We start from the raw sequence: 12603 nt of genomic DNA, 5'->3' as shown, positions 1-12603 counted from the left end.
GCTGCCAAACTAGAGAGCATCCCAGTGTTCCTCCTGAATTCTTCACGCTTTTCCCCAAAGAGGATGCCAGTGTTTCGGGGCTGCAGAGAGGAACAGCTCTTCTGGAGGAGTCCCAGACACAACCGGATGGCCCAAGGAGCCACCTCAGGGACGCAGGTCCCAAGCATGTACTCTTCTCACCTCTGCGGGCTCCAAGAATTGAAGACTTTACATCCCTCACTGCTGGTGCTCTGGTTGGTTCTGTGGTTCACAGGCAGTGAGCAGCTAAGCGGAGAAGTTAAACATCAGCTGGTTACATGGATGGCTGCAAGCTACCTCTCTGCAATGGCCAGCCACACTCCTGGCCCGGTCCTCTCTTCGGCAATTTGTGGAGCAGGCGCGGCAGGAACACAGCCATTTGAAGAGGTTCAAAACTGGCGACGCTCAAATACAGGATCTGACCAAAACCCAAAGTTGGGCCTTGCAAAATACCACAGAAATCCATCAGGGCATTTTACTCCAACTGAACTGCACAGGGTCCAAAACTGGTACCACCACATCATCGTAACAAACCCAACAGCAGACCTTCCTTTACAAAGCAACGAAGAAAATCTGGCAGAAAAATGATGCAGAGAAAGCATCACACTAGGTAAAGACCTGCCACAGGATCAGGAACTGGGAGTGTGGGTACAGACACTACAGGAGAAAATTCAAATATACAGAAAGCCTGATCCTGAGCAGATGCCAAGAGAGAAAAAGGCGGGAGAAAAAAAAGCACTATTTTGACAAAACCTATGTAACTCGTCACAGCAAAGTACTGCCGAATTGTTACTGCTTGATCGCCTTTTAGACAGTTGAAGGCTCAAGTGCAATGGTTGGAGAAGACAGCTATTTGCAAATATGAGCAGGCTCTGATGTACCAGGAGTACCTTACAGGCACTAGCTGGAGAAGTCTTATGCTTTCAAACATCTCTTCACTCAGGCAAAACGAAATAAAAATTAAAAAAAAAAACAAAACCAACAAAAACGAAACAAACATACTGGCACCTCTTCTTTAGCCCTGTAGAAACAGCACAGCTGCTGTACAAGGAGCTGGAGCCCCTGGGTTCATGCATCAGCAGACTGGTGAACACAGAACCAGTGTTCCTGCTGATGCACAAGCAGGGAAAGAATCAGCTCCTGGGTCCTACTACGAACGCTCAACTCCTGAGTCCCACTAGGAGGCACAGCTGGCTAAAAAAAGTGCTTTTTCTTGTAAAACATACTAGCTTGGTCTGGAGTCACTGGAAGCAATGGACACTTTGGTGCCTCCTCCCCCCGCATCGTCATCAGAAATATAACCACCCCAATCTGAACTGCTCACATCGAGAAATCTAGCTAACTACCTCCGGGCTCATGAACTGACCATGATACTAGGGCTCCTTGTAGCAGCTGGTACCTAGGAGGTGCAAAGTGCCTCTAGGAGTGCAGGAAAAACCAAGGCATGCAGATTTGAGGAAGCTCGGAGAGGCACATGGGCAAACTCTATGGGTGAACTGGGAACACTCAAAACACAGACCCTTTGAAGTGAGGCCCAGGATCCAGTGGAAAGAGAGATGTGGCAGGGTGAGCTGCACACGCACCTTGCATGTGCAACTGAGGAAGAGGAAGAAGCTATGGGGAGGCTCCCACCCTGCAAGTCTACATCTCTTGGTTCTGAGTCCATATGAGAGCATCTCTGAATCACTCACTTCTCAAACTCTAACACAAAGGGAATCCAAAAATAGACACTTTCCAAAAAGTTACAAAACGGTCTGAGTTTGCGAGGCTCGCAGCCGCACTGAGAAGTCAGAGGTTGAGAACAGGCACGTCAAAGAGGTCACAGACGCCTTCACTCTCATCCAGGTTATAGATGTAGTCGTGATCTCCAGGCGGAGGGGAGAGGCGGAGCAAGGGAGCAAACACTGGAGGAAAGAGAAGCCCAGGGTTGGTTACAAAACTCAGCACTCGTGCACCTAGCCAAGAGCTGCCAACGGGTGCCGAATTGCAGAGCCACGTGGAGGCCACCTCACACTAACAGTCTTTGAGGTTGCTTCCAATCAGCCTCTTGATACAGAAGAGACAGGCTCTCCTGGTCCTCACACCTCTCAGGGACTGGCAGGACAGTGAGAACGGAGTCTGTGTCCAGAGCCCAGAAAAGATGAGGGCGAGTCTGCAGTCACAAGGTTGCCAGCTGGATAAGGTCACACAGCATGGTCTTCCTCCCCTGGGAAGGCCATACCATAAGGGGGAGATTCAAAGACTCACCTTCAGATGACATCAGCTCTTCCAGCAGCTCAGAGTTCATGCATTCTGGGGAAGAGACAAGCATGGTTAACCAACACACTCTGCTTTCCAGGCCTGCTCCTGTGTAGTTCCCCACCCCTCCCAGGGTGCTCCTCATGCTTGTCATCCCCTCTCTGGCTAAGGCACAGCATGTGCAGCAGGCAGTGGCAAAAGGAGGCTTGGGCCTCCTGCCATGGGCAAAGGGAAATCGGTTTCAGACAATTCACGCTGCATCAAAAAAAAATTCTGCAGGAGGTTTCTGCCTGCTTTAGCTCAACCATACGCCAGTCTGCTTCATATGACGGGTTGGGCTTTACCCCTGCACTGGCATGCTAGCTGGTGCCCCAAACTCCTCCAAAGGAAACTTCAACGTGCACCTGAAATTGAGCTGGTAAAGCCTGACATATTCAGAGTCCCCCATTTCCTACCAACTTTACTAAGAGTGAGGAAAAAAATAAGGAACAAATGAGCTGTTCTGGGAGCAGTAGAACTAACGAACCTCCAGTTTCCTCCAGATGCGTGTCCTCTGTCCCCTTAATTTGCTCCCCTTGGCCCATGGCTATGCTGTGGTTAATCCAGCCATATGCCCTGACAGATTCGCTGGCTACTGGCTGCCAAACAGAGCTCTGCACATCTTTCCTTAATGGGCCATTAACTATGCTCTCCCCGCTACTGCTTGCACAAAACTGTAAAAAAAATTGTCTCTGAACCATCATTCCTTCCTTCAGCATTGTTACTCTTGGCTATAGTAGGCTCACGAGGCTCGCGAAGGGCAGACAGACAAGCACTCAAGACAAAGCACATGCAAGTCAATCGCTTTTCTTTAAGAAACAAAGTGTGTGAAAACAACTTTCTGAATACCTCTCTCACTTTACCAAGTTAAGATAGGGAATATCTAACTCAATCTCACTGGGTTGATGAGATACTACCCACACTTGAAATAAGCTCTCATGAGAGAAACTTAGATGAGCCTGTTTTTCAAGACACTTATCCACTGCAGGCTATTTCCCAGAGGACAGGAACGTACCTGTAATTCAGCGCCATGAGATGAAAGAATTTCAACACCAAGCGACTAGGCAGGACTAATACCAGCTTCAATAAATAGCAACTAAATGCAGAACCTGCATTCTTAGATCAGGGCTGGTAGTATAGCAGCCTGTGTATATGTGTGTGTTGAAATTCAATTTTTTTTTTCCAGGATATGAATTTAAAACAAGCAGTTATTAAGCAGCCATTTAAAAGAGAGAAAACCATGCAGAAAAAGTAATTTCAACACGAAACACTAAGGAAGAACCCCAGGCTTTTGCAGTTTAAACTGCATAGCCTTAAAGCAGCCACCAGTGCTGGGGCAACATTACTGGGATCACACAGGGATGAAAGAGGCTACACGGAGCACGCTGCAAGGCCCGTTTCTCTGAGCTCTCTAATGTTGCTTTTTTCCAGTCCTGAGCTTTGCCTCTGTAGCTGTCGACTCTGTTTTGTCTTTCACTCCTGGATCTCTATCTTCCTCCTACAAACTGGGAAGAATTCTCCATAAAACAACATACATTACCATAGACGGCAAACATCTCTTTTTTAATAGCATCCACATAGTCACATAGTACAGCTAGTTTGTGTTAAGCTAGATCTTCTACAAGCGCTGGGGCCTTGCAGCAGTTTATGTCTTGCATCGCGAAGTCAAATTTACTCTTCAGATGTACTCAGTCATTATCAAGACCTCATCCCCTATCTAGAGCAGCGGGTGCTGGGCAAGGAGGAAGGGCATTCTCCAGGCCGACTGCAGAGCCCAGGGCTCCCAGCACACAGATCGGGATGCTCGCACGTGTGCATTTGGGACTCTGGGGTTTTTACACACAGGCAGCACTTTCACAAAGTACCTGCTAGAGCACAGAACTAGGGACTGTTGTTGTACACATCCTGTCACCACCACAAAAGTGCTTGTGTGTACTCAGCTCTGCCTAGCTGCCAGGCTAGAAAGTATTCTGCCAGCACTGAAGGGAAATAAATGTGCAGACAAAAACAGTTTCCCAGTTTAAGCTTATCTTAGACCAAATTCCTTCACCTCTCCTGCCCTTAGCCCAGAGTCCATCTCCCCGTTAGGCAGTGAGACCCAGACATTCCTTGGGCAGAGGCAGAACTCCTAACACAAGTAACAGCATCCCCTTCCCTACTCCTCCAAAATTACTAGCACCACGAAAACCACTGAGGACTATTTCAAAGAGAGAAGACTACCTCCCTAGATTATTTGCTTGAATTAGCCTGGGGCAGGCTATAGCTGAAACAAGACTAACAGGGATTTTTCTTTTACATGGTGCAGACAAGTTGGAGAAGGAGTATGGAAAGCCAGAGCACAGATTAGTGTTGGCATGGGTATAGGAAAGCCCTCGTCTGCACACCATAGGGCAAACTCTAACAGGTTGCTAGCAACATGAAGACAGAAAAATACATACAGAAACCAGTGATTTTAAGAGTGCCTAACTACAAGCAGGGAGCCAGCAGCCACCAACGATCACAATTACCTTACAAAACCACATCCTCAAAATAATCCAAAAGGGAGTGAACAAAACAAACTCCCACTTCTGTGGGTAGACGGGCAAAGAACAAAGCCGCGGTCAGGGAACGAACATACCTCTCGTTGGATCAAACATCTCTGACAGCTCTTTGGGAAGTTCCAGTACTGCAAATACAACAAACCAAATGGTTTGCATCGTTACATGAAGAGTTTGAAGTGCTTTACAGCATAATCGCCTACTATCCTACTGTACTCCTTATGTACCCAAATCATCCTATGTCATCCAGAAATTCTGCTCCCACACCCCATGTCACATATTTCTGCTGAAATGGTAAGCAATAAAATACTTAAGCTCAGCTACTTTAAAATAAATCTGTAGGAGCCCCGGGACATGAACATGTTATCACAGTCAGCAGCTCTAGAGTAACTGCCTGCATGTAAGCCTCATATGGGGTCAGCTTCCATACAGAAGCTCGATTTATCTCGTGTAGGATAAGGGCATGCCTTTAGAGAGTCAGCACAGGCCCACTGGGATATGGTAAGCTATACACACATCAAAGGCCTAATTCCACAATCAAGACTACTCCAAGACGAAGACGGACAGCTCACGCTTCTCGGATACGTTAGCAGCAGAAGCGTGAAAAAAACATTGCGTGAGCTACATTTAAGCAAGATTTCCCCTTCTAACCATAACCCTCTAACCTAGAGTGTTTCTGCAGCGAAGGTAGGCTTCAAAACATTAAGGCAGCATGTCTTACCTAGAGGATGCTTTTCTCTCCTTGGGCCAGCCTGCCATTTCCTGGCATAAAGCTCAAATGTTCCTTTATTAAAGCCCATTTCACCTCACCAAGCACATCAAGGAGCTCCCCAAATATACACTGCGAGATCATTAAGACCACAAGATCACTAAAGATAAAAGTATCCCTGAGTAAAGCAGGAAAACAGAGACAAGAGCTCTTCTAATAAAGGAAAACTCCCCATGAGTTACAACAAAGGTGCTCTCAGTGATGGTCAGAAATTCTATAGCTCCATGCAGCCTCAAAAATTGGACCTTGCACTACAGAAGGGACTGAAAGGGAATAATCCTACCTGTAACAGCCAAGACGTGTGTCATGCGAGTGTCCCTTGCAGATTTTCTGGTACCAACATCACAGAAAGCAGGAGGACACTCGACATGACACAGTCACTTTCTCACCAGGTTCCCCAGCACCCTCACAGGGAAATGCCTACTCATCCCCTGCAGAGTCTGGCTGACAGCAAAGGCAGAACGGAGTTCAGCTCCTTCCTCCAGGCCCAGCAGCCTTTCCCTCACTCCAAGCAGCATGCTTTTGGAGCAGCACATGAAACCAGGGTGCATACTCACTTTCTGTGGGGTTGGGCTTGATCGGCTCAAAGGAGGTAGAGGGGCTGGGCAGGACGGAGCTGCTGTCCAGCGAGGCAGAGGACTGTAGCGGCTGGGTGTCTAAGCTGGCTGGCTGGCCAGCCGATGCGGACGTGTTACTGAGGGGGTCAAAGTCACTGCTGCTCTTGGACTCTGCTGCTGAGACACTGCATTCTGGAAAAAGCCACAGACACACACAGGAATGTCATCTCCCACCAGCCCACAGCAAGCAGCTAGAGCACAGACCGAACCCTCACTGGCAATGCTGACCAAGCACAAACAGCTGCAGAGGAAGAACGCTTCTCGCTTTCACCAAGCAAAAATTCCCAGGTCCTCCCGCAGTTCTGCTGGAGAACAGTCTTGGTGGTGCCAGGCTCCACATAAGCCAAGAGTACACTCTCACAGCAATTAGCACAAGCCAGGTAGTAAGCTACACCAGAAGTGTGGCCAGCACACTGAGGGAAGTTACAATCCACCTGCTCGGGGCTGTGGCTGCACTTGGAATACTGTGTCCTGCTTTGGCCATCCTCCAGTTCAAAGAAAGATGTAGAGAAGATCCAGCTGAGGGCTACTGAGATGGCCACGGGTGTAGGGCACATGGCCTGCGAGGAGGGGTGGAGGGAGCTGGCCTTGTTCAGTCAGGCAAAGAGAAGTCTAAGGGCAATCTAACAGCAGCCGGCAGCTACCTGAAAGGCAGTCACAAAAGTTAAGAACTTCTCACTGGTGCCAAGCAATGTAACATGCAGAACAGGTGCGAGATGCAGCTCAAAGGATCCAGACATCAGGAAAAAGGGATTCACAGAGGGAGCTGCAGCCCTTGAAGAGCTCACTAAGGAAGCTGGGGATCTCCACCACTGAAGGCTTTCAAAATTGGGCTGGACAAAGCCACAATCAACCAATCCAGAATTTTTGAGAGTTTTTTCAAACTGAAAGTTGAACATGAGACTTGAAAAGATCCTTTTACAAACTTCTGCTAATCAATGAATCTGTGTGATTAGTCTCTCCCTCACCACTGCTCCTACAACCCCCTCCAGCCAAGTGTCTTATTTCCATTAACACGGCCAGTCCCACTAATCAAGATGAAAGAAAAGGCTCAACTGCAGCAAAGGCAGAGGTGCTCCCTTTGCCACAAGCTGACAACGCAGCACGACCAGCAGTGTCAGCCCCAGCCAGGCCAAAGAACGTACTCTGCTTTGTCGGCCACCATCTTGATATCCCGTTTCTGCCTCCCTTAGCCTCCCTCTCACCTGTGCTTGCGGCTTGCTGCATGGGAGGGCTGTGATCCTGAGTGCTGGTAGGTGTTGGTGTGGAGGGCTGGGTGCTGCTAGGAACAGATGCCTCCTGGAAGTGGGCAAGCGGTGGTATCTGCGGTTTCGACGGTGCAACTGCCTGGCACTGAATGAGGTCTTCAGGGGGAGGGACAGGTAGTATGACAGGAGGAGAGCTCCAAGCGTCTTTGTTTACTAAGAGAACATCGACGGGACCACTTGTGCTCTTCAGATGGATCTGATATTTCTGCCCATTTAGGCCCTGAGAAAAGTCAAAAGCAAAACACAACCATACATTAAGTGCCCTTTTCAAACAGAACAGGAATTTCCCAGAGGCAAGACATGCTGTCCAGACAGTTCAGCATAGTTCCACACACAATTCCCCGGACTCCCAGCACTATTCTCTCCCCTGGTGCTCCTGCAATTACTCACGTACTTCCAAACCGAGTTTCCAGGCAATTATTTAATATCTGTAGCCTTCTGTGGGTTGTCGGTTCCTCTGACTCCATCAAAACCCCGACTGGCAACTCCCAGCTTGGTCAATCCAGCAACAACTCCTGCCCCAACACACCCACCCACCCTCCTGCACTCTGCCCACACATTTATCACTCACCTCAGGGATGGGAACCTCCAAACGCGTGCCTGAAGGGGCTCGAATCACAAGTAGGGTGTCCCCTGTGAAAACAGACTGGTCAGCACTCAGCACGCACAAACTGTTCTGAAGCGCTGACAAAGGATTGCCATTTACACCTATCTGAGCTGCTAAGCAGATCATACAGCTCCCAATGTGCCAACTGCCCAGGGCACAAAGAACCTGTGAAGTTTCTCCCAAAGCAACCCTGGAGGTTTTTTTAGCAGCATCCCTAACAGGACTAACCTTTCTTTCCCTCAGAAGGGCTGGCTTAAATTCACTCCTAAGAACATCTGAATCCTAAGGAAAGGATCCTTCATTCTGTTGTCACAAGCTTTTAGATGCAAATTATAAACAAAAGAGCGCACAACTCAAAGAGCTGCACTGCCAGTGGAGAGACAGCATCGAACTAGGCAGAGTAGCCAGGCTGCCAACAGCATGGCAACCTCATGCTGGAGTACCAATACCTGAAACCAACGCTCCCCAGTTCCTACTGGTAAGAGAGCTGCCTGGTGTTAGTTTTACTGGATCCTGCACAGAGCCCAGCACTTGTGGGACTGGGAGCCAGGCTGACAGCATCTTTCCTTTTCAAGTTCTGCAGCTCCTTAAGACCTGCACCCCTAACAACACAACAGTCACAGGCAAGCAGCTTCCAGTCCATATCTGGGTTTAGAGAAATGTGAACAGAGAAACACCAGTGCCGTGAACATTAGACATATTCAGATCGAGCAGTTAGCAGCTTTCATTCTGAATGTTTACTGTGGCTAATATTCACCCTTCACCGGTATTCTGCATTAAGCTTCACTTGATAATTTAAGACATAAGATCCCCAGAGCAATGACAGAGAGTGGACAGCAGAAGAGCACATCCTTTAATTCCAGGCAGGCAATCAAAGGTCAGATCAGCAAATGGTACAGGGATTAAAAATACCACAGGATTTGTCAATAAGACGGGATTCCTTTAACAAATCTGCACTAAAGAAAAGTATTGTTAAGAGACACTAAAAATGCGTAATAAAGCTCAAAGACACAAGCTCAAGCTTTAAGACCTGTTAGTTTCAAACACAGGTGCCACAGTTCTATCTCCCTTGATAGCTACATCCCAAATGTACACAGTGTGTTTCCGCTTCATTTTTGATTCTGCAAGTGCAAAGGGCATCACAGCAATAGATGGGAAAATGACATTTCCCAGCCACTAAAAACTAACATATTCTTACTTTTTTTTTTTTTTATTAATCCAAATACAGAATCCATGTTCGACAAGAGTCCAAGCATGGAAATCTTCAAGCCCTAACTCACTTTGAGAAAGCCAGTTCAATACCAGTCAATCAAAAAAACAGGAGCTGAAACTCTGCCTGCACCACAGTTCAAGAACATGAGAGGTCCAACAAAGAACCTCTGCAAGGCTCAGATGCTCAGGAGAGGAAAAAAAGAAAAAGTCATGTAAGGCATATTCATACCGGAAAACTGAACAGACAATGGAAAAACATGGATCAAGCCTCTGTTCTAGAAGGAATTCAGATCTGCCCTCAGTAAGATCTGGTCTCTGTGCATTTTGGTGAGGTTTGACTTCAGATGCAAACCAGTGTACAAAAACCAGGTGCAATAAAATGCAAAGCACTCAATCAACCAAGCAATAAGCTGTCTGCTGGTCTCCAGTAAACTCTTCCAGACTGTTACAAGTTATGCGGCCCCAAGCACTGTCAAACTGAAAACACAATCCCTGCCCCCCAAAAGGGGGTGGTGATGCATAAGTTACCAGCAGGAACTTGAGCAGTATATCTGGTGAACAAGGAAAGTACACAAAAGCAAAGATGAAAAACAGAAGAGCTGATGAAGCGTAGGGTGAGAAGAGTGCTTGGAAGAGATGAGGGTGAGATTACGCATGGCTGGGGGAGGTCAGGATAAGTAGCTTCAATCTCTGCTGCAAGTGAGCAGATGCAGGTTGCATGGGGTTGGGAGAGGTCAGGTGTCCACCGAAGCAGAAAGGAGCGGTGACTCCACACCGCTACAGACAAGAACAGTTTATGTACTGCAGGCTGCTGTACTGCACGCTGGGCACCGGGGATTTTTTATTTTTTTTTTTTAGTCCTACAGCTATCATTAAAATTGGCAATAGAGAAGAAACAGAGACTCCTGTGGGTTTTCTTCACTTTTGCCCCACAGAGACAGAATATATGGCTTTTTATCCAGGCATCTCACAGCTTTAGGAAGGCAGTACACAAGGGAGCAAGGTCACAGCAAGTGGTGTATTCCCTTCCGTCCTGCTCTTCACTACCTCCCTCTTGCATTCTTGTTGGTAGAGGGGACGATGCAGCTGAGAGACCACTTTTTATACTATTTTCCTGCTTACACCCAGATTTCTACCCTGCAATAAAATTTGCTTCCTATTGTTAGAACATTGTCCACCCAAGCCCTTCAAGTCAAGAGCTTCTAACATAACACACATACACCCACATATTGACATCCAGCAAAAAGATTTCCTTAGGGAGAGTAGTTCTGTTCCCATAAACACAAGTAAATGCCTGTCCCCTCTGATGGTGACAAAAATCTACGACCACTACAAAAGCGGTACACAAACCCAGGATGGCATCAGAGCTCACACTACATTTAACTTGACGCTGCTGGGCAGCCCGGGGTCCACTGCCTCCTCTCCCCTGGAGAAAGGAGAACAGCTGGGACAGACTGATAGGACTGCAGCGTTACATCTTTACGACGGAGCACCATTTCCTCACCTGTGAAGCACTTGCAGATATCTTCATGTGTCACATACGCTAATGTTTCCAAGGTTAAGGAGAAAGGCTGCAGCTTCCTGCACAGACAGAGAACTGAAAGGGCACCTGGCATTTCCTTCCTGAGCACAAGAAACACCATTCCCAGAAGGCTCTCCATGCCACACTCTGAAGTGGTCTGCAGGCGAGGTCTGCAAGCTCCACACTCGTCAGAGTTGACATCCTAAGGCAGGCAAGCCACAAGAGCAGCTCTGCACTCAAGAAAGTGGCACCTGTGACTCAGAGAGAAGCACTTTTCTCATAATGATAAACGTTACAGTGTTTTTTACTTCAAAAAGCCAGACAAGAAGCTGTGCACCACAGAGAAAGCTGGTTCCCAGGCTGGACAGTTACCCTAATTTCAGAGCCAGGTACTGCCTCTTGACTCTTTCAGTGCAGATCCTCCAGCAGCAACAGGTCACCACCACCACCACACCTCTGCCTGGAGTTGGGCAGCCCTCAGGTCTCTGCTTTCCAGCCCAGCAAGCAAACACAGAGACAGAACAATCAGTTCAGACAAAGGATATCGACTGTTCTGCACATCTTCTGTAACGTTTTTGATGCTCGGCTGAACCCACATCTTCTGCTGCTCCAGCTCCTGTTCCCGCTGCTCCAGGTCCTCTATGTCTGCCTTCAGCTCAATAAGTTTGTGAGCTATTTCACGCGTGTTGCAGCCAGGACCCACCCCTCTGGGCAAAGTAAAAATGAGTGATGTGCATCATCCTCTGGAGACACCCAGGCCAGCCCCAACCTCTCAGAGAGGTTGCCACCTCCCTTACTGCCACCCCTGTCACACATCAAGGCCAGATTGCCCAGAAAGCCTCATCTGTACCTGCTCTAGACCTCCAACTTCCAGCACAGCAACGTTTGGTACATCTTCCCACATCCCACAGACTGGCAGGGCTCTCCCCCACCTCCAGTGGCATGACAGGTATCTTTTCTAGCCCAAAGTGCCACAAATACTTAGTTTGTACCAAAATAACAGCTCCGCTGCAAAAGACACGCCATACGTACTTCAGCTTTCCTCATTAGTACCGTCAGCAGAGCCCAGCTGGAGGGAGTACAAACACACATGGACCACTAAGGAACTGTGCTTTGAGTAGGGCATTTTAACCCCAGTGTCACTTAGACCTGGACTAGAAGGGACCTGTGAATGATTTAGACCTTCTCTGTCACTCACTTCCACTGGATACTGTTTTTGGATTTCTTCTCGATCAACCCGATGCCTTCCAGGACATTCGTGATATCGTAGATCCGTCGCTTTTGTCGCACAGCCAAGGTATCCGCAGCCTGCAAAAAGGTTAGACACTTAACTCTCCAAACTCTCAGTCATGTTTCACTCCTTCCTGCCCGTCAGATTAATTCCTGGCCAAGCACTCTGCATGACATACCTCTCATGTCCCAGGGCCTCAAATTACAAAGCCATATTCTCACTGTCATTATGACCATGAGAAGCCACTGATCTTTCACTCCTTTTCTTGCCCTGCAACCTCCCCACTAAGCACAAACCAAATTCCAGCCATCCTGCTAGCGATGGGTCCAAAAATCACCACTCCTCAGCACCAAAGCAGCGCTAGAAGACACTAGCTCGGCAGCCTAAAAACTCAGTGCTCCTTCAGGGTAAAAGAGATGGGGACAGGAAGAAGAATGCAGAGAGCTGTCTGCATGACTGACAACAGTTTAGTGAAGTCGACATTCAAAAGGTCTTTTCTAAATCTGATCTGATGCCACTCAGTAGAGAATCAATGCCTTTTGAAG

At 48.0% G+C, this 12603-nt stretch overlaps 1 protein-coding gene across 1 annotated transcript; it reads right to left on the bottom strand.

Annotated features, from left to right (window-relative positions):
* Positions 1–1799: 1799 nt before the first annotated feature.
* Positions 1800–12135, bottom strand: E2F4 (E2F transcription factor 4, p107/p130-binding; the record flags this gene model as incomplete). The annotated part of the gene is made up of 9 exons (XM_009703347.1): positions 1800–1922; positions 2266–2310; positions 4913–4960; positions 6159–6350; positions 7424–7706; positions 8058–8119; positions 10810–10853; positions 11373–11534; positions 12026–12135. Coding segments are annotated over 9 exons (1062 nt in total), but the record flags the coding sequence as incomplete, so codon positions are not given.
* Positions 12136–12603: the final 468 nt, after the last annotated feature.

Source organism: Cariama cristata, unplaced genomic scaffold (assembly GCF_000690535.1).
Source record: "Cariama cristata isolate BGI_N322 unplaced genomic scaffold, ASM69053v1 scaffold31060, whole genome shotgun sequence".
Lineage (NCBI taxonomy): Eukaryota > Metazoa > Chordata > Aves > Cariamiformes > Cariamidae > Cariama > Cariama cristata.
Note: the sequence above shows the minus strand (reverse complement) of the source record. Positions and strands in the feature narration are given on the sequence as shown.